At 37.2% G+C, this 22,964-nt stretch overlaps 1 protein-coding gene across 7 annotated transcripts in view; it reads right to left on the bottom strand.

The window, feature by feature from the left end:
- PTPRK (protein tyrosine phosphatase receptor type K) overlaps positions 1-22,964 on the bottom strand; it is a 418,239-nt gene that overhangs the window by 28,699 nt on the left and 366,576 nt on the right. For 4 of the 7 annotated variants that reach the window (XM_074819152.1, XM_074819154.1, XM_074819155.1 and 1 more), the window contains exons 14-15: positions 8,203-8,341; positions 1,195-1,355 (exon numbers count right to left, since the gene is read on the bottom strand). In XM_074819152.1, the coding sequence (XP_074675253.1) occupies positions 1,195-1,355; positions 8,203-8,341 (300 nt within the window). Of the gene's footprint in view, positions 1-1,194; positions 1,356-4,879; positions 4,910-7,049; positions 7,092-8,202; positions 8,342-22,964 lie in introns of all 7 variants that reach the window. The other 3 variants (XM_074819153.1, XM_074819157.1, XM_074819158.1) reach the window with 2 other exon arrangements.

Raw genomic sequence — 22,964 nt, 5'->3', positions numbered from 1 at the left:
GCCCAAGTGCCTGGCAGTTTTGGGTCACTAATAACCATGTGAATTCCTGAGGGATACTTTGCCTGGGATCCACCATAACTTAGTTCAAATCAAACTGTCTTTGCAAACCTGCCCCTGTAAATTTTAATGCCAGTAAGACATCAAACTTTGGAGAATTTTCAAACAGTTTCAGCCAAAGCTGCGTAGAGAAACTCACAGGCTGATACTAAACTCCCATTTATAATTGGTTATGAGACACTTAAAATGTTAGCACTCTGCAGTTAGTGAGCAATAAACCCTCCTCCAAAATCCATTTCCCTTATAACAATCAGGAAAGAACTTAAGAGCCTTAAGGGATGCATTTTGCTCAAGCACGGTAAGCAGTATGGGAGGCAAGAGGAGGGAGATGGAGTACCATTCCCAAAAGATGGCAATTCAGAAGCAGCTCAGGTTGCTCAGATCTGTTTAAGGCCAAGCCACAAGTCCATGCGGCTGTGAGAAGGTCAGGTTCCTGGCCAGCTCCGTGGCAGAATTGTGTCCCTTTGGTAACTTACATACTAGTTTTGAGGTATTCAGAGTCCTACAGCAGAGTATCTCGCTTTTGTGCAAGGCACAGTGCAGATGCTGGGAGGCAGGAGTGCTGGACAGTAGTAGCTATAACCCAGACACTTAACAGTCAGAAACCCAAACTGCCAAACTTTATCAAAACCAGACAGTTGGCAAGTCTACAAAAAAGGAATACAAATATAGAGCAAATTTGCAGATATATTAACAAGCTTGTTCCTGAACTTCACAAACAGCAACAAAAATTGTCAGTTTCCTTCTGTTATAATGTCCTTACTGCCAAAAGAAAGACATTAATTTGGACCTCATATTATTATTCATTACAGACATGGTGTTATGCAGTAATATTTAATGTGTTGGTATTAAATATCCTCATGAGGGAAAACTCAATTTCAGATTTTAATTGAGACATTCTAGAAGTGTAATATTTTCCCTAGAACAAGTATCAATGCATACTGAAAGTACATGTAAATATTTAAATAATTGGCAAACATACCAACAAGGATAACATATGACATCTCTACTCAACCTTTGGGTTTACCAGTGTTCCTAGAAAACCTGGAGATACCAACAACTTTCCTTAAAAAGTAGAACTGTTTTCTATGTTTCTATTCACCTACACTCCAGACCATCTATCACTGTTGTACTTACATCTGGGGCTGAAGTTATGAGAGTCCATAAATGTGATTGAAAGGGGATCCTCTGCATGCAGGGTGCTCTGGTCAGCGTAACTCCTATCCATTGCATTCACCATGTGTGTCATCTCCTGGCGGGTGGTCCCCATGGCATCCTTGCGCTTCTTCGCAAGTTTGCTGCCCAACCAAAAAAAAAAACCCAAACCACCTTAATATTTGGTGAACATTGATGTCTACAGTAATCATTATCTATAATCCTGAGTGACTGAAAAGTTTGGCTGATTTTCCTGTGTACAACTTTTCCAGCATGAAATTGATAAAACTATGCACCCTGCTACGAAAGAGTCACGATCATGTGTTTTCTGTACACACACAAATGCTGTAATAGAAGTGCTAACTTCTGTACCCTGGTAATATTTTTTTCCTGCAGAGTAATTACACTAATATAAACAAATTAGAGAATATAATTACATTTTAACTGAAATCATAAATAAGAAGCATCTGTGCATGCAGTTTTATCAACCATCTCCATTTAAATCTGTGTTTTGATTTTATAAATGGATAATTCATTCTCCTTGCTCGCCTTGTTAGGAAGAAATCATTTAACCTTCTAAATTACTTTGTTAGTAAAAAAAAAATCTATAAAATAACAAAAACCCCATAAGTATTTGCTATGGAATCATATCACCTTTTATGTTAAAAGTTGTTCTTCCCATTCAGTACACAAGATACAACACGATACCACACTTCGTTCCTGACACTGAACTTTCGTTCTTTAAAAAACAAACAAAACCTTCCTCACCACTCTACCCTTTCATGAAGTTTGGGAACATCTTAAATTTTGACATTAACAGTCTTATAGTCTGTATCACAGTTAAACAGCAACCTAACCTGTACAACTAAACCCCCCAAATTAACAGCCAATGACTTTAAAGTGCACACTTCAGAAATATCTCTCAATTCTTTCCTTTTGATGAAGAACTGAAATTGATTTTCACTGTCTCCAGAAGTCAGATGGAAGCAGACAATATACTTTAATTATCACTTATAGCCTACTACTCTTAAAGCATGTATCTCAAGTAGTAGGAAGTATGCAGAGCAGCACAAACCACACTTGGTTCTGCAGGAATCTGTGACATGCATTAGACTGTTCTGAAATCTCCCTGTTTTCATCTGAAGCTGTGATTGCAATATAATAGACAGCCAACCTGCTTATTTGGATAAATCTGACACCACATGGGAGAGACACAATCATCACTGAAAATACTGGGTTCTTGAAAATGTATGTTTAAAACACAGTTTAGCTTCACAAGCTTTTTCTGCATAAAATATAATCAAATATCTTGTTAACTGTTTAGACAGTGTTTATCTTGCATTTCTCCGACTAAAAGGACTGTTTGCTCTTCCTCTGTTCTCTGATAACTTTTAATATTCCGTGCTGCACTCTAACAGTAGACAAAAAGAATATTAGTGTAAATTATCCATCCATTTACTTGTTAAGTCCTGGGAACATCCACCAGAAAGAACCTACACCACTCTCAAGGGCAGGAAGCACTTCACGGTTTTGCATATTTAAGAAAATGTTAGGGCATTGTTTCTTAAGTCGGTTGACAATAAGGGGCCACAAAGTAGGATATAGATGGACAAAGCACTCCTGAGAATAACAAAGATTCTTTCACCAATTGGACTCATCTCCTTATTTTGTTGTGTCCACCCCACCTTTCTTTTCCCCATTTACAGATAGACTAGTTGGAAAATTACAACTCAATAACCCCCTTGCTACAAAAATCCCAAAGGTGGTCTCTAAACCTACCATTTTTTCATCAAACCCTTGTTGTGTACATGAGGGTTCTGTGTGTAACAGTTGTTCAGTGAAAACTAAAAAAACACTAACTGTTGGATGTCCCCCTAAAATACTTTATTTTATACATTTACTCCACACATTCCTATTTACTTAAGAAAAGTTGGTTTAAATGATACTCTGGTCGAAAAAATGAAGACCATCCAAACTTCCAGAAGTGAAACTGCTTGAGCTTTATAACTGGTTCCCAATACTATCAAAGCTTTCGAAAACCTGGCATTTCCAGTTCAGACTGTTGGGTTTTTTTTTAAGTTTCAAAGCCTTTCAGATAGTCTCTGTACAGTGATGTCTTTTTCTAATGTCACCTCAGAAATGGAACAAAAAAGACTATTACTTCTCATCTCTTGACTATATTAAGCCCTTCTTTGAAGCATCACTTTGTTACAAACTTGCTAGCTACACTAAATAAATCAACAACTATTAAGCCTTTCAAGTTATTAGCTTATTACAGTAGCTACTTTCTAATTCTTATGCTCTGCTTCAACTCCTAAAAAGGCCTATTGTGTTGCAGCACCACAACCCAAAGCTGCTGGGAAATGGGAGGACAGCTTTATTGTTCAACAGCTCCTGGCTCCCTCGGGTTTTGACTATTTCTTTTTCCTTTCCTTTTTTGCTTCCCTCACTAGGGGAAAGGCATATTGCAATCTATGCTTCATGATAGTTAAGCAAATCGTTAGGTTAAGGTACTTGAGGCTGACAGAAAGTGTAAATGATTCTCATTATCTGCTAAAGGATCCAGTTGGGTGAACTTGAGCAGGTGGGTGTTTCAGTGGGAGCTGGAGGGGAAAAGTACTCCATCATAGGATGAAACCGTGCAGTTAATTATCTTGAGCTGAAGCAATTGTTATTTAACAAGGAAATTATAATTTGTCACAATAAACCGGAGAATGGCAGTTAGCTAAACCAGCTTAGCTTTTTTTTTTTTTTTTTTTTTTTTTAATTTTTAAGTTTGTTTAAAGAAATCAACTAATCTGCTTAAAAATGTGGAAGACCATCATTATCAGACACCACCAGTTCATCCAAGCACTTGAGTGCATTCTTAGATCCCCTCTGAAGTCAAGGGCTCTATGAATTTATTTAAAATTAAGAATGTGTGTAAAACCGCTTTGTTCAATCACAGCGAAAACTGCTGCAGCCCTCACAAAAACTCATTTAGTCAACATGTATAAAAAAAGTCAATTTTGCTTCAATGAAGCAAAACCTTATGCAAACCAATATCATAAACTAAGATCCACACTTTAAAATGTGTACGCAAAGCACCTCACAAGCAATAGATGCAGATCATTCCACAATAAATATTTCTTGGGAAAAAAAAAAAAAACGGTTGGTACCACAGAGGCAGACGTGTTGCTCTGTCATTGGTAGGGCAGAGATGTCTTTATAAAGGTCTGGCATCTGCCTACGATCTGCGTAGGAAAAGTGGTGCACAGGATCACTCCTGGTAACTGATATGGTAAGAAAGAACAATTTGTGATTTACAAGCACAGTTCTCTAGCTAGGAAATGGGAAAAGAGGTTTTTTCCTTAGTGTGATGTGTCGCTGTGAATCATAATGCAAATTAAATTATGATTACAATAAACTAAAATGACAGTTATGGAAAAAACTGTAGCAAAAAGCAAAAGTCTCAATATACAGTTAGAAATACAATATCCCTTTAAAAAAAAAACACAGGGTAACAGTAACAGGAACAATGATAGAAGCGATTTTTCAAGCCTGAGAATAAAGAAAGGTAACTATCAATAAAACTTTAGGAAAATTATAGAGACTGTTTTTCTTTTTTAAAAAGGGATACTGCATCTTTAAAACATGTAAAATAGTAAGTCACCCGTATTCTACTTACAGATAGTAGGAGTAAGAATAGTAGCTCCTCCTGGCAAGCAAATCACAGACAGTGGAAAAAGAGAAGCAATGGTGAATGAAAAGCGTGACTCTGTCACATTCAATAAAGCAGAGAAATGTGCGTTTAAAAAAAAATTGAAAAATTCATGTTTCTTTGGTTAGCATTTCAACTTGCTCATGCACAAACTAGCCTTACTTTGCCATGCAATTAAAAAAAAAATACACTAGCATATAAAAATGATTTGTTTTTTAGAAAGATCACTGGAGAAAATTACATGCTGAGATTTCATTTATTGCCAAAAAATTTGAAAATTAAATGGATCGTGTATTTCAACATGCAGTTCAGCATAATATAATGATTACCACCTAGATGTCATGACAAATGAACAGCTGTGTACAAATCTTGTGCAGTAAATATGCTTTTTACTTTTCAGTTACAAAAACTAAAGATTACATTAATAAATACATTTATTCAGAAAACAAATTTCATGTCATTCATTTTAACATCTTTATCGGTACACAGGTGTATACGTATATGTTTGTATGCATACTGTATGTAGCTATATGAGTACACACATCTTAAAGAATGCACATTTACAACAGATATGCGTGTACTGACATATATACCACACATTTCCTGAATGCAAACATATGCTTTCTATTTCAAAATCTTACAATTGGAAATGCTGATGTAGTCATGCTAAGCATTAAAAACATGGAAGGTAAACAAATGGAAGGAAATGAAGGACATTTGGAAATAGTCCAACAATGACTTAGAAAATAAAAATGGCATTGCTCGTTAAAGATGCAGTATCCCTTTTCTTAGCTGGTTTGATTACTCCAGTAAAACTCTGTGAGAGCTGTTAAGAGCTTCATTCGGGAAAACTTCAAACCAATTTGGACAAAATGATCAGGCAAAGCCTAAAACATCTCGAGCTCGTGAAAAAAACTGTTTAGTACTCCATTTTTCAATAAAATGTAATGCTGCATTTAATCGGATTGAGATAGTGATGGTAGTGCATACAACTTAGCAAACCAATGAAAACGCAGAAACCATTGTTTCATTGACTTTTCTGTGTAATAAGCTGTGGTCAATTCAAGTACCAAAAGGGATACTACATAATGGATCACTGAATATGTACACTACAGAAGATGATTCAAACGGATCGGTTTTCAGTCCCACAACTAAGTGAAGTGTGTTTATGTACATGTGAATGTGTCAGGGTTTTTACAACTGTTCCTAGCTTCATTATGTGGATTGCCCTGATTCACTAGATGGACTGAATTAAACTCAGGTATACAAAGGTTTTCTAAGTTTTTTTTTTAACAGACCTTGACTAAAGCTGATATTAAAAAACTGCTGCCTAAACGGGGTGGGGGAGGGGAGGAAATGGCATACCTATAACATACGCGATAGACAACCAATTAAACTATCATAATGAAAAATTGCCAAACATTAAAGATTCATTAAACAGGTTAATTTCTCACCTATTTTGAATATAAAATAGTAAAGGAGTTTAGAAACATTATATGCTTTAGAATGATGATCAAGTATCATTCCTAAGAGGGTACTGACTTCACAGGTTCAGAAAAGGGAAGAGGGAAAAAGGGGAAATTTTAAAGTACCGTTTCACGGACATGATTAACTTATTTTTATCAAACAATTCAACATGGAAAGTACGAGTCTAAAAGGACTCTGAATGCAAGAGGTAAAAAGGATAGGAAAAATGAACATATTGAATTTAAAGCTTATTTTTTTTGTTACCTGCAAAGCTAGTCAATCCCGTCTGGAAGTGACTGACAATATATAGTGGTAGATAGTCTCTCTCTCTCTCTCACACACACACATGCACACACAGAGAGTCTTCTCTTATACATAAGGGGACCACTACAACACGCACTGAGAAGATGATACTCCCCAGCACATACCTTGCAATAAAGCTATAAAATCGAGATTTCTTCCTGAAAGCTGAAAAACAACTTTTTTCTTTTCCAAAAGTTGTGTGAATAAAGAAAATGGGCTGACTGCGTGTCTTTCTTGCATATGATGAGTTGGACCTTTCGCATATGTGTTAATTCTCAACCACAGAGGTAAACAACAGAGAAAAGTAAAAGCACTTTTGGGAAAAATCACATATGTAGCTAACTAACACAGAACACTATAAGCATACCTAATGTTTCTAATGCAGACGTTTCTTCTCCAAGTTATATATCTCCAGGGATAATTGTAAAGAGGCAATAAATTAAAAAAATCTAATGCAAACCAGTAATTATAACATATAGAATGATCTTAGGTACAATTTTAATTTTTTTCTTAATCTTTAAAAATAACAGCAAGCTGCATTTCAGAGGAACATTCACAACATTTACAAATATACTTTTCATTAAGACTTCTGCAAAAGGCAAGAGAACGCGATGCACACACCACTGGAAGACAAGGGTTTCATTCTACCCAAGAGAAATCAGCTTGTGCCCTGCAAAGGGGACCCGCCAGGGAGGGGGTGCACAGAAAGAGAGGAATTTGTTTTGATGCTATAACTACAGATTTATAGAGCCATATTATGAAGTTTTATGCCAACTCAAAAGAGTTGTAACTACTGGGAAGTCGAGACTTTTAAAAACTGACCGAGTAATAGGGTAGCACAATTTACTATAGGCAGGAGCATCTGGATGAAGCGTTAGCATTGTATAATGCCAGAAGATGGCGATATTGATTACTGGCTAAGAAAGCACTGAAAAAATTAAAATTCATTCAAATTAATACACTTTTAAACAATTTCATGCACTAAGGACTCGCTAGATAATTTTACAGTGATGTGGTATGACTTTTAAGAAAAAACTCCAGGTTTACAAGAGCATAAGTAGAGGTATAAAATTACATTATTTTGCAAGTTGGATAACATACAGATACAAATAACTCATTAGAGCTGCATATAGAAAATCAAATTCATTAGGTGATTACAACATGAAAAGTGCAGTAAGTTATTCATTTTTTCTTTGCTTTAAAAAAAAAATGCTCCATGAATTTCAATTCCATCCATTTTAACATTCTGCACATTCCTTCAGCTGTAACTTAAAACTAGTTGGAAATAAATATGAGAAAATGTATAGCTATTGGATCCCAAATATAAAGAAATCCTCTCTTTAAATCCACCATAAGAATCACAGCAAAACCAGCAGGAAACACAAAGAACTCATCCAAAACTTGATGTGAGCTATTGGTCCTGAAACTTTTTGGTTTTTTAAAGACCTATAAAAATACCCATTTTGTTATTGTTTGATATGGAGAAAAAGAAGAGGGATCAGCACAGATCATTTTCTTACCTTTTTTTGACGATCAATATGACAACAAGGAGAAGTAGGATGAATACCAGAATTCCAGCACTTATTCCTGCTATTTTCACCACTCGATCTGTTTGTTTAGCTGGATCTGGAATCACCTCAGGTTCTTCTGTTGCTGCTGCTAAATGAATCAAAAAAGAAGTTGCTTAAATGTGTAAGCACTAGAGACAAGAAAATCATCATTGGTGATAATTTCCAAATATGTGTGTGTTTTAATACAGTAGCCAGAATAGACACATGCGTCGTGTTTATACATCTACACAGATGTATGTAGACACCCTATAAATTTCAATCTATATGCCATACATTTGCAACACCCAGTATATGATTATGTATGTGTGTATACAGGTGCAAGTATATATATAACTTCACGTATCCAGAAATGTATATGCATCTGGATTTCCAAACAAGTTACTGTATTAAAAAGCAGAAGACAAAGCAGAGACTATGTACCTACTAAATCACCATTACTTCCTTTAACATTATTTTTTCAGATATTAAATATGGAGTATTTAACACATTGACTAGTGATATTACGTTAACCCACAAACAGTAATTTAAACTGTCTTTTCCAAGCCACAGCCGGCACGTTAAACTCTAGTCCTTCTCTCCTTCGCCCAATTTCAGTCCACCTTTGTATGTTAATTCTCCTTACAGCATCTGCCCTGAGATCTGCATTCTACTGGGAATTTTGATTCTCCAAATAAGGTCATCCATAAAGCCAAGCCTAAAGTCAGCAGTAGTTTTACTTCTGTTTACAGGCCCTGGAAAAAAAAAAAATTGCTGTTCTACACAGAGATGAAATCACTCTGTAACACAGCTGAGTGGGCTGAGGCCACAGGTTACAGCAGAGAGGAAAACAGAATACATATGAAAGTGCACAGCCGTTCAGTCTGCACCTCTTTGCATCACAGTCTGGTGTACAAACGATCGGGAACATGGGGTTTTCCAGCCTGGCAAAATATCAAAAAATATAAATAGGTTTCAGCCAGGGGTAAAATCCTATGAGGTGTTTACTTGTAAAATAGGAAACGGCTCTTCAATTCTCTAGTTCTTACTTTCTAAGGCTGTGGCTTAGCACTTTGCCTTTCCCCTGCTCACAGGCATGGATGGGTATGTGTGCTTGCTCTCTTGCTGACCCTTCTCTCACTCTCTGCCCAGCATGTAGCAGATGCCACTTAACCTCTCCGCCTCACAGCAGCTGCACATGGAGTAGTTACAAGCTGTTGGTGTCATTATGCCTATGTTATTACACAGAAAATGTCCTTTACTCTGAAACTAGGATGCTTCTCAACAGACCACCAGAAGAAGCAGAATGAAAAACAAGGTGAAGCCACACCTGAGAAAGACTACCACTCCCCTGAAAATCTGCTCCACAGGCCTCTCAGAAAGCCAGTGTAGTCACCACCAGGGATAATTAGTATCTAATACTTTCTGGTTTTAACCATGTTACTCAGACTGTTTCTATTTGGGTTCCATGTGCAGGAACCCATATTCTCTTTTGAGGCAAGGATCATGCTGCTGTTTAAAATCACTCTTTATTACTTGTTTCTGTAACCTTCATCTCAGCAGAATCTGAACCACTAACAACTCACCCTCAGAACAACCTTCTGAGTTAGGAACATGCTCTCTTCCAGACACCCATGCGAGAGCTAGGCAGACAGTGAGAGATATGGCAGTGCTTTAATCATAAAACCTAATCATCATCATAAGACTTCATCATCATAATCATCTCTCCCCTTGAACTTCTATCTGCTGAGAAATACTAAATGCTTCCTCCTTTGTGTAAATACATGCCTGCACACACACTTGCATGCATAACCTGTGTGGACTCAATACTATATATTTTGTGTTATGTGTGTTGTTGAGGTGTCTAGGGGTAAAAGTCAGGATCAGGTAAGTGGTGTGTGCACATGTAGCTGAGTACACACAACACATACTCACACACAAGCTAGAATTAACACCAGATACACATCTGATGCTCTCTAACAGAGGGGGATGACTGAGGTGTAACTGGAAGAAGATGGTGTTTGAGATTCTCAGTGCTTAAAATGAATCAACTCCCAGTCTACTATTAGCTGGGCTGGACGTGACAAGTACAAATGATCATTTGATAAGCATTAGAGCCAAAAGGCCAATCAGTAGAGTCAAAAGACCAATCAAAGCTAAAATATAAATGGCTTTATATGCCAATGGGAAAAACCTTCATGTTTGCTGCACGGGGCACTAAGAAACAGCAAGGACATGGGAAGGGTAGAGAGAGAAGCATGCAGGAGTGGCATAGTTGCTGTGTCTGGAACCGCCATGAGTACAGTTTGAGAGCAGCTGGATAGCTCTGACCTAGCAAAGGTAAGAACTACTCAAGCTGCAAAACAACTAAGGCTTGAGCAAGAGATTTAGTTGTGTGGATGGAGACTTAAGGCCAGGTTTTTGAGAGATTTCAAAATACAAATACAAGGACTGGATGTGACCTGAAGATGCACTTCAAAAGTTGAAGGCTCAAAAATACACCCAAAAAGTACAGGCTTTGAGACTTGATCAGGATAGTGGTATTTTTGCAGGAGTGTTAGGGAGAGATGAAAGAGTAAAGGGGAAAGAATGAGAGACCTGTCTCACACTTTACTGGAGAAAGGTAGGACCCTTATTGCTTGATAGAGCAAGGTACAACATAAATGCTTCTCAGAGTCATGTTTAAAATTATTGTTTGGCCACTCACAATGTTATTTCATTCAGAAAAGTTACCTTAGAGAAACAACTATACACTTCTCAGAAAATCTTAAGGAAAGGTTACTGAGGGAGTTTACTTACTCACCTAACTTAGGCACTGGTGTTTTATTATATATTTTGTGAGAAATGACTGAGTTTGGATCATCTGTGTTCAAAATGCATCTCTCTGTCCAAGTTTTTAGAACAACAGTGGAAAGTCAGGAGGATATCAACTGTTTGTCCATTTATTCTGGTTTCCTTACACTAAGGGGTTTGAAGTAAGAGACAATAACTCATTCCATGAACTTTAATGCTGCTTATGAGATAAAGCTGGTACCCACTAGAGATGTACCATGGAGTCCTAAATTAGTGGAGAAAAACTTTTTTGAACAGTCATAGACTAAGCAAGCATATAACCAGTGGTTGAGCCTCCTATGTCCAAAATGCTAAGATCTATGGGGAAAACACTACCCTTCTCCCCAGTATCATCAGAAAAATTGCTTTTGACTTAAATGAAGCTAGGATTATTATATGTATGTTTCCAGCAACAGATGCATTCTCTAGACTAAATGTTACATTTGGGGACCATATGAAAGCAATTATCGATATAAATCGCACTGTAATCTATTATTTATGTGTATGTGCATTGTATGCAATAAAGTATTTTAAGGAAGGCATTCAATGTAATACAGAATCATTTAATGAAACTTATGAATTTGAAAGTATTTCATATTACTTGTGTTTTAATTTTGATAGTTCAATGTATTTTAATAAGCATGTGTGAGCTTAGACATAACACAACCAAGCACAAAACCACAGAAAACGTGCCTATTTAACATTAAAAGTGTTAAACTTTTAAGCCGGTGTCTCCTGGTTGCTGCTTGCACAAGGACTACAGCAGCAAGAGAAATTCCCCCCCAACATCCTTCTCTCTAAATTGGAGAGATACAGTAGTTAAAAATTGAATTATTTTGATAGTTGCCCTTAACTACCGTATATTTCCAAACAAGGTAAAAATAGTCTAAAATAATTTAAATTATAAAAACATCTGCTTTAATAATTCCTAACATTCCTTTTTTAGTAATCTAGTCCTGCACTCCTTTCTTATATCTTGAATGGCAGACTGTATTAAAAGGTAATTTATTGATCTGAAAAAGAACCTTGTGTGGTAACAGAATGATGATAATACAAAAATGGACTCTCTAATGGCTATTAATTACTTTGGCCAGCCAGTGTCAATTTTTACAATATCCTTGCATATTACCATGTTTTTCACAATTTGACCCTGCAAGTCTAAGAAGAGATAATCCTACAGTTTTCAACCAGTGCAAACTCATCTTGCATAAAATTTGCAAGAACAGTTTCTGATCTGAAACAGTTAACTACATTTTTCCCCCACTATAAGAACAGCTGCCTACACAGAAGATTTATGAGCTAGACTGGGAGAACACTGGATTTAGCAACTTATCCACTCGTCTTTCTTCTGAACTAATGAACAGTAACAGCAATCATATTCCACAGTTACATTCACAAAGTTCATAAAATAACTCGATCCAGTGATTCTGGCTCTGCACATTGCCAATAATAGTCACCATATAAGAAGTAATTTTCTTTGTTTTCATAGATACTTGAGGACAATATTCAATCAGTTGACTTCCATGACCAATAGCATGAAGTTCAACTGTGAACAGCACTAAATTAGACTAGGATTGCTAACACTCTCAGGGACAATAAAATCGTGAACAGTTGGTGAGGTAGAGTCCATCTCATTCTCTCAATTTCCTGAAGTACTTAATTCCTCTAAATTTTTTTAATCATGTTTTTAATCAAATACTCCTAAAAAACCAACACCCACTTCTAAAATTGAGTGTATGCATAATATTCATACTTAATTCTTAAAGTATACCGTGGCATAAGGAATCCAGTCACAGCACATATTGCTTTCCTGCCTTCTCCTTCCTTCTGTGGCTCAGAATTTACACACAGCCTTGCAAAATGGTCAGAGAATTTATGAGACTCAGCACAAAATCTATTCACCTATACCTTCCTATGGAGATGGCATTAGAATCAAGCTAATGATATTCTACTCGCTCCTCCAAAAAAATTATTCAAGCAGAAAGTTCTGGTAGGATTTCACTGGGCTGCTTATATGGTACCAACTAAGAGAACAGCCAGCCTTCTAAAAGACAGCTTTTAAATCAGAGGTTTTGAACAAGATTTTATACGTAACCTTCTCACCGTACCATTTGACTCTCTTAACATTCACAGCATTTTATGCTGGGTTTCCTTTGTGTGAGTGGGGGAAGAAACTCTGTTTTATGCATGATTAAAGCTGCTATTTTATTACACTGCATTTTCTTTGAATGTTAATTTCTGTTCATGGCAGATCTTTGAATTCTCACAAACTGGCATTATTGCTGCATAGCTTAATATTCAAAATAGCTCTGCTCGAGATAATCTGTACTGCACCTTTGTTATGTGGCATTCAAAAACTTTTAATTAAAACCAGGAATGACGTCTGAATGAGTTCAACAAGGTAACATCAGGATAACATCAAATGAAACTGGAGTTCCAGCCAGTTCTGGAGATATGTCAGTCTACCACCTGAGAAAAGGGCCCTTTGAGAAACTACGCAAGATTCTCTGATGAATATTTTCTTTTAGACTGGTCTGCCCTGTGTTTTAATCATCTGCCCAGAAATACCGTTCTGTCTCCCTCAGTTTTGTTTTGTTACTGCTTTGCTACAATGATAATCATTGTGCAATTAAGGAAATTTTTAGAAGTCTGAAAGTTAATTAATAAATTCAAGTTCAGAGAGAGAAGATCTGTAATGCCTTTTAGCTTAATTACGTTTTAAAAAAAGACTCAGCTGATTCTATTTGATGAAAACACTTGAATGTGCTTTTGCAGGAATGGGGGAGATGGGATGTGCAATTTGTTCCAGCAAACTATGCACATGATTCATGAGGTCTTACAGATTTCCTCATGTGAGTCAGTTTAGCACACTGCTGGCCTCTCTTTAAGGTTTTCTTTTTCAGGTTGAAAGCTGGAGACACATTGACAGGGAAAGGAATTCTCCCTTCACAATTCTCCCTTCTCTACGTCTTCCAAAGAGCTTCCATCTTGGAGTACAGCTTCTGAGAGATGAAGGTATGCCAGAAATTCACTAGAGTTTGGGTACATCTAAGTTGTTGCTTCCAGGACTAAATTAGAGCATTTTAGGGTAGTATTATTAAAAAGAAAAATTGTATTTGATTATGAACAGAAAACGTGATTCCCTGAGCTATGCTTTGAAGTGTCAGGTTCATCCCTGTCACCATGGTAACCAGGGTCCACAGCTGCCCCAAGGAAAAGAGTTTAACAGGTTCTGCTGGTGAAAGGGGGGATGCCCGGCACCACCAGCCTCTTCTCCACACCCATCCTGAAAGAGAAGGGTAGTGAGATGATGCTTAGGTAAAATCTGCTGCCCCACTTTGTGTTGCAACATACTGCACCCATCTTTGTCCTCATGTGTGTCCCTTGCTGGGGGAAAGGGGGAGGTGTCACAGACGCTACCAGCTATGTCTAACAGAGGGGGTCCTCAGGGCCCCAAAGCTTTGTGGTATTATAAGTTAAGCCCTCATATGAAAAAAAATTAGATACCATTGTTCTCTACATAAAAGGTCATTGCTGCAGAAATGGATAGAGACACCGTTCCACGGGCCCCTATGGCTCCTTCTGAAAGAACTTTCTGATCCCTCTCAAAGGATGGCTTACGTGCAAAAATGAAATAAATACAGCTTCAGGCTAACCTCTAGTCAGATTTGGGATGGTATAAGATGCTGTAGAAGTTAAGGACAGGAAGTCCCACAGGTGACTCTGCATACAAATATGGTACCAGGTGAACAGGTGACTACCTGCTTAAACATCCTGCTTCCAGATAATGCAGAAAAATATCCTGAGCTTATGTTACTGGATGCTTTTTAAATGATGAACATGCAGTTTATAGATATTTATATGAATTTTAATTAATTAAACAAACCAGCACAGCCTATCTTGCCAAACAATGATGAGGATGCTACCTGGAAATTCTAGTATATAATGTACATTTATATAATATAAATACATATTTATATTTAATATATAAATGTATAATAGACTGATTTCTGACTGGTATTGTTAAGCCCTCACAAGTGTAGATATATATTGTTTCAATAAGCCATATATAATAATAAAAAAATATTAACCTCATCTTTACTACTCTCCAGGACTTTCAGACCAGTTCACTGACCAGTACTACTTTGGTAGGAAACTACAAGGAAAACAGAATCAGGTGAATCAAGTGTCTGCTGCTACTAAGGACTGAAACTAAAATTAATGAGGACTTACTCTTGCAATATTCCACTAAGAAGCAATTTAAATTCACAATGACTACTCTGAAAACAGTACTGTCCATGAATTTATAACCAATTATGAAAGAGTTGACCTTAAAAGACTCAGAAGTATCAAGTGAAGAAACTGCTGAATCCGTTTGCCTCACTAGCTCTGAAGCCTTGGACATGTGCAGATGAAGAGCCAAAGCAGGAACAATGCTGAAGAGACAATGTTCCAGCAACACTCTGCTCTGCTGTCCACAGGTCACATTGAAAGAGCAGATTAGTGCTGTCAATGCATTTCTACTACATCTGCCACTAAGACGTACTACTTGTGCGTGTACTTTGTAGGCACTTTACTATCTTTCAAAGTACAGCAAGGATAAGATGCGGTTATAGGGAATGAAGACGTTCAGTGCATCTTATAATCTACAGGTTGTACTGCTTTTGATTTGCAAGTTGTTATCCTCATGCAGGAAACAGCTGTTTAGTAGAGACAACTAAGCTAGCTTTAAGTGAGCTGGCTCAGTGATGCAACTGTGTCCCCAGGACACAAAAAGCTCTGGGTGAATGCAGATGGCAACTGTGACAAGGTATTTTACACAGGGGTGTAAGTTAAAGTTACACTGTCAGCTTCTGGTTCAGTTATTTTAACCAGGACAGGACACAAGACAAAAATGTGGGCTAAGCCTTCTGAAATGGCACCTCTCAAAGCAAAGAGCAAACTCCAAGGCCAGAAGAACATGGCCCTTCCCTGTCTTGCAGCAGCACTGCCCAAAAGAGCAGAGACTCCTGGCTGCAGCCTATGACGAAGTCCAGGTGGCAGAGCTGTGCTTGCCTCTGGAACTGTCAACTCCAAAACAAATGATGCTGTTGGGTTTACACAGTGGAACTATATCCCATGGATACATTAGTCTATTCATTAGTCTGTTTGAACACCTGAAAATCCATGACACAACTTTTTTTTCTCCCCTCCCCTTCTGGTCTACCTTACTTTCAAAACATGAGAACAAATATTTGAAAGGAATCAGAATACCATATTTTGGGTTTTTTTTCCAATTTTTGGTTCCCTCTCAGGTCATTATTTCAAAATTATCACCAACAGTGCAAAGGCTAGAGACCTACCCTGAAAAAAATCCTAATCTGTGAGAGAACTCAGGTTTTAGAAAGATACAGGATCTCCTAAAATATAAATTGTAGACAATACTAAGTGCTTGTTTCAAAATACCAGGTCTCATCCCGTAATGGTTGCATGTACGAAATGCTGGAAAAATTAAGAGAAATACCTAACGCAATCTTCTTTTGTTTTGAAATCTGGTTAATTTTCTGTGTCTTGGAAAAAAAATCAGTTCTCAGAATAAGATTTTCTTGAGCTACTTATGCATTTCTTTCAGAAGCCAACATGGAAGTAGAGATCTAAAGACTCAAACCAAATTTTTTCATTGCACATGTACTAACAGACTTTGAAAAGATACGTAAAAAAACAGCTGTAGAAACACATAACATGCATGCTGTAAAGTATCAGACTGAAACAATGAAATCTAAATCACTATTTCTCCCTGATTTTCTGGAAAGGGGCATTGGTTGAGAATGGTCCCCAACACTCTGATCCACCTGAGCATAACCATCTAGCAATAACTTGTTGGATGGACTGTTACCATTTCTTAAGGTCACTATGATTACTTCCTGAGTATAATGGCTCTGTTGTTAGACCTGTTGTAGCATTTTTTCCTGAGAACATATAAAGGTAGCCAGCCTTTTGGTAATGAGATCATTTATGATGTTTTTTTAGGGGGAAAAAAAAGTGTTATGTTTGGCCACATAACAAATTAGTCAACTTTATCAACTTTCAAGTTTTAGTCCTAACAAACAGCCTGCTTTCAAACCCATGTGTTTTAAAAAATACATTCTCACTTAATGTTAGCTATAAAATTTCAACTATGCAAAACACTGCATTAAGAAATTATCTGGTTTTGACAATGACTCCTATATGGCTTGTTAGTTCAAGATTAAACCTGAAAAGAAAATTACTATGAAAGCAATGTTTGGTAACAAATATACAAAATACCTCATCTTTATGTGACTTTCCAGCAGGTAACATTTAAGAAGTTTAGCAGAGAAAGTACATTATAATGTTCGTTATCATTTATACATGCACACAACATGGTTTATGGGGAAAAATATTACTCTCAAATGTCTGAAGCTCCATTTTGCTATATATATTGAAAATAACATTCTGTGAATAACTTCTGCTAATTTAAGCCACTATAAAATTGTAAGTGAGAATTTACTGGTAGTGTAGGAGTTGCAGAGTTATTGCAGACCTGTGCAATTACACTGAATGAAGCAAGGACAGCTTAACTTTCTTTCACCACAAAACTGCAAACTCTCAACCGAAACTATACTCACACTAGCGCAAAATACAGAAATTCCCAAGATGAAAAATTACCTTAGATCAAATGCAGTGCTAATACCATTGAGGATGGAATCAAAAGACAAAGGCAATGAGGAGGAACAGAAATAGTGTTTCCTTCATCCTTTCATAAAAACCAAACTCACACAGATTAAAGTTTACACAGTGCTAAAACTACTCTTTAATAGCACCCATCAGTTACTATTTGGCATTCAGAATGGCAGAAGTTGAGAAAATACACAGAACCCCTTCCAAGAAAACAAATGGTTAATTCTTCCTTTGGAGTTAAGTCCCAGTTTTTCCAAACCCACATTGATTAGAGTTTATACAGTGCTAAAACTAGACTTTAATAGCACCCATTGGTCATTAGGATCCCAGATTCTTACTCTCATGACTGCCAGCCTTCAGTATTTTATTTCCTGTAAAATTTGGTACTTTTTCAAATAAAGTGAAAGAGTAAATATAAGTACCCCAAAAGAATCAAAGATGCTTTCTTTCACATGAACTCTATTCTTCCATCTAGAGATTTTTTTTGCAACTTCTTCAGTTATACAATACTTTCCTGACATGATTCAGCATCTACAGGAGTCCACTGGGCTAGCTGCAAAACAACACAGGATGCACTGGTGTGCAACACCCATGGCAGAGAACTTTCCTTCTCTTCCCATCTGAAGAGCATCCACGCTTAGAAAGTTACATGGGTCAAAACTCTTGAGGTTCTCCTGAACTCTTTAGCACTAAGCAGCTGGAGGTCTGGAAGCATGAGGAAAAGGCAAATATCCTCTTCTAAACCAACTGGGTATCACCCAGCTGCACATTGCAGCAGGCTGCAAGTAATGCCTCAGCCATTACCCTAATTATGCAGTTGCTCCCAAATCTGCTTATCCAAATACATCTGAAAGGTCTTATGTCAGCACTTTAAGCTAGGCCACCTGATTTTGCACGGAAACGTCAAAGCAGTGGTGCTTATCCATGTTAGTCTACCAGCTGTGATGTGAGGGCAACAGCCTTTAGCTGATTGAAAGCTTTGCTATCTTCTGCTACACCAACCGTTTGCAACACAAACCTGTTACCTAACCTTTAAACCCTGTGTAAGAAGTCACAAGTCTGTTTATAGGCCTGTTTACCGCATTTGACATTTAGAAACACAGCTGTAATGGCACTGCAACAACATGCAGCTAATGCAATGACAACTGTATGAAGAAAACACATTGATGTTCACAGCTCTGGGTTGATTGCCCTTGAACACTGAGTTCAGATCAGGACCTGCAATGACATTAAAAGCCTTTCATATTGTGTCATTGCCTCTCTTTCTACAGGACCCTATATTACTAATATTTCAAAGAAACTTTCAAGCAGGAGGAAGAGGTGGCAGTCCTTCAGACTACAGGCAAAACATGCCTGCAAGAAAGAAGACTGTTAATGTGTATTGCCACTTTCTGAACCTTTGGCTTTACTTTTTCACATTTTTTTCTTTTCGTGAAGAAGTCTTGTTGCCTTCAAACGTTAAAGTCTAATCAATTTTTCTCTCTTCTGAAAGAAATAAGAGACTTGTTGTTATTTCCATTATTCAAGTAAACACTCACATGAAACTGTGATGGGGAACCAGACGTAATAAAGAGCCTCCATGATTAAAGTTAGATGAACTTTTTATATCTGTTATTACACTGGTTCATAAAAAGTAAAGATGAATCAGTTTTTAATTGCACAAAGCTTACTCTGACAGAAGGCAGCCAGGCTGCAGGAAAAGTAGGGTTGTGCAGTATGCAGAACTAAAAAGGTATCAGTTTGAAAGTGATTTTGTGGCCCCCTTGGCTGCGTGTTTTGTGGGTAGTGGAGCATTTAGCTGTTTTTATCCAGAGGATGAAATTAGCTGCTATGTATTGGATATGCCTTGGGCTGTTGCTTTCCCGGCTAGCTTCTCTGGGAAAATACAACTGTATCAAAGGAAAAGAAGAATATATCTAACAGAAGCTTCAAATTCACACGGAAGTCAAAATAAATGAAGCCAACTATAACATGCAAATATTGTATTATGATTTATGTAATGAGTTACTGGCAAAGAAGATTACTGTACTGGTATTTATGCTTTAAATCTGGTTTTCGTATTTTCAATCATTTGTGATCTGATTAAAATGTGACTAATTTGGAGGAGAAAATCACCTTAAACTGAGAACTCTTGCAGATGAGGTAGCAAAAATATCTACACTGAGGCACTGAGCTTTGCCTAACGATGAGCAAAAACAAATGTGCATTTTCAAATAATAAGAAAAACTAAATTAAACAAGGACTGACATGAAAACAATGTCAGTGTTCAGAGACACAGGGTAAGACACATCTGTATTTTACTTAAATTGTCCCTTTGGCAAAATGTGACTTGTGATTTGAAACACACAGGCTGCTCCATGGTGTGAGCTCCCATTTATAAGCAGGTATTCCTGATCATCCACAGCAAAAATGATCTTTGTTCTCTTCAAGGAAGTGAAAAATGGCTTTACTTGGTGACTAACTTGATATGATTTTAATGAATGACTCGCTTCAGCTTCTTATTCCTTAAAACCCAGGCAATATTATCTATCAGCTTTCTTAGAGAGAGCTAGCCAAAATTTTCAAACTTGGGTAGATGAAGTCACCCTGACATATTCAGACAGCAACAACACAGAAGAATATTTTCAGATTACTTGAGCACCTCTCATAAATCAGATGTACTATCATATTTTAAATAATGTTTGAAAAGAAATGTACACCTGGGGAAACATATTAGCCAATCAATGCAATGAAATATCTCCAGATAAGACCTTCTCTTGCCTGACTCTGGTCTCTGGTAAAACTAGTAAGTATTACATGAAAACACAGTGCAGTCCTGTACGATCATGTCTGCTACTTACAGAATATCCCAAAAGTAAAATTAAATACAAAACTGTTTGCATATCTCAAGCATTTAAGAAATAGAAAGTGGAGAATAAAGTGGAGCAGTATTTCTGAACCAAACATTAAACAACTCTGTACTACATTAAGCTTCATAAGAAAACTATAAAAGCATTTTTTTGATCACTAGAACACTTTAGAAGGTAAATGTTTATCTAACAGCTTTTTCAGCAAGACAAAATGTTGAATAGGAAAAGCAAGAAATAAAAATGTAATTTGATCTAAAAATCACATATAACACTAACTTGTTTTCACTGTGCAATAAATACAAATCTTAGAAAATCTATAGTATTAAAGGTCAACTGTCTTTGTTATCTCACTGATCATTTAGGGGTAAATACATTTACCATTACTCCACTGAGAAAGGAGAAGGGACCTAGTAATCTTTCAGTTTTGTAGACCCAGAGCTTTTACTCAGTGTAACTGGTAACAATAAGTGTTCAATTCTGTACTCCCAATCTTGTATCAGGGCTGATACATTCCTACTCAGCTACACGTGATATTCTCCACGGAAAATAATTCCACCTTCTTTCACCTACAAAGACAAGTGCAACACCCTGGGATGGTAACACCACATCACGGAACAGTCTGGGGGTAGAAAGCAGTTTTGCAGAAAACAAGGAAGGAGAGAATTGATCTTGCTGCCATCTTCAGCTGCCTCACAGCTGGATAGATGTAGAGAACACACAGTCAGACTTTTCTTGGAGAGATGCACAGCAAAAGGACTAGGGGCAGACATAACTTTCAATGAGGGAAATCCCAAAGCAGATAGCATGGAAAAAAAAAAAAAATCACAATGAGGGTGGTCAAACACTGGGAAAGGTGCCCAAAGAGGAATCTCCATCCTTGGAGACATTGAAAACTCAGCTTGACAAGACCCTGAACAACCTAATTTAACTTCTAATTTAGATTCAATTAAGCTGCATGTGCTCTGAATAAGGGTTTGACCAGCCGAGCCCCAGAAGTCCCTTCCAACCTGAATTATTCCAAGATTCTTACTTCATACATGAAGACAACTGAGACTCTGTTCACCTCATGGCTCTAAGTACTCATTACTGCCTTGTTTTCATAAATAAATAAATGCGCAAAGCAGTATTGTCTGGTTCTCAGTGGCCAGTGACTGCATATAAAGATGAAGACTGCTTTTCAGGTCCTGTCTCTCAACCCAGGGGAGAAGAGACAGTAGATGAGTTAGTCCTTGCTTACCAGAAAGCATCTTGAACAGCTGAAGTTTCATTAACTGACAAAGTAGATAGAAAGCACCCTACCCTTTCAAGATATTAATATGGCTGGCTACATACTGGGTAGAAGAACTTACTGCCTATAGCACCATGATTGTTTTTCTCTTGGAAACGCTCCCCTCATCTGCTTGTAGACCTCTCCCCAGGGGCCCCCCAGAGCTGGAGAAACCCTGCCATAAGAAAGAGTGTGGAGATGAAAGAGAAGCGATTCAGGATTTAGCAGCAGGAAGACGGCTCATGGTTAAAGGAGCTACCCTAGGTCTGACAGGAGAATGAAAATACAGAGACATGGCAAGGGAAATGAGAAATGAAAAGAAAAAGAGTCTGGAAGACAGATATGCAGAACAAAGAAAACATGATGAAAAAATAATTTGGACTATTAGGAAAACAGTAAAAGAAAAAACAGCAAAAAGGAAAACAGCAAAAGAAAGCAAGCATAAAATACAAAAAAGAAGAAAGGGTAATGGTTGATATAGAAAATGTTTAAAATTCTTTAGTGATAAAAATAAATGATTTTTGATTAAATCAATGACTTTTCATTGTACATGTCAATTTAAATTGGACTTGAATTGTATTCCCTTGCTACGTGAATCTGAGCGATACATGCCAATGAAAAGAGGAGCAAACCCAAATGTGGATCTCTGAGGAAAAGAAGTGACTTCTTTCTTTCCTTCTTCCCAAAGGCACAATCTCAGACCTGTTACAAACATTATTTTGTGCACTCTAGAAAGGGCATCCCCTGTGCTGGTTAGCAATGGGAACTTCAGATGCTACTACATATGTGTATGCTGCCACCACACAAAACTACCATGTAACTCTGCATAAATTGACTGCCTTTTTGTGAGATGGGCAGAACAAGAACATAAATAGTGTTACAAATCATGGCTGAAGTGCACTGTCAGATCTGCATGGAGCAATCTACAGATTAACCTCCTTCTGATATATATTACCTTGGGTCACCTGCTACTAAGTCTTCAACTTTAGTGTAGCAAATATGTTCCTTTCTATTTATTACCATGCAGGTAAAAAAACCCCAACCAACCAACCCACCCAAGTTACTGAAATGAGGGAAGTGGTGTTACCTTCTGCTTACCAAAAAACTAT

The sequence above is a fragment of the Strix aluco genome, chromosome 3 (assembly GCF_031877795.1).
Source record: "Strix aluco isolate bStrAlu1 chromosome 3, bStrAlu1.hap1, whole genome shotgun sequence".
Lineage (NCBI taxonomy): Eukaryota > Metazoa > Chordata > Aves > Strigiformes > Strigidae > Strix > Strix aluco.
Note: the sequence above shows the minus strand (reverse complement) of the source record. Positions and strands in the feature narration are given on the sequence as shown.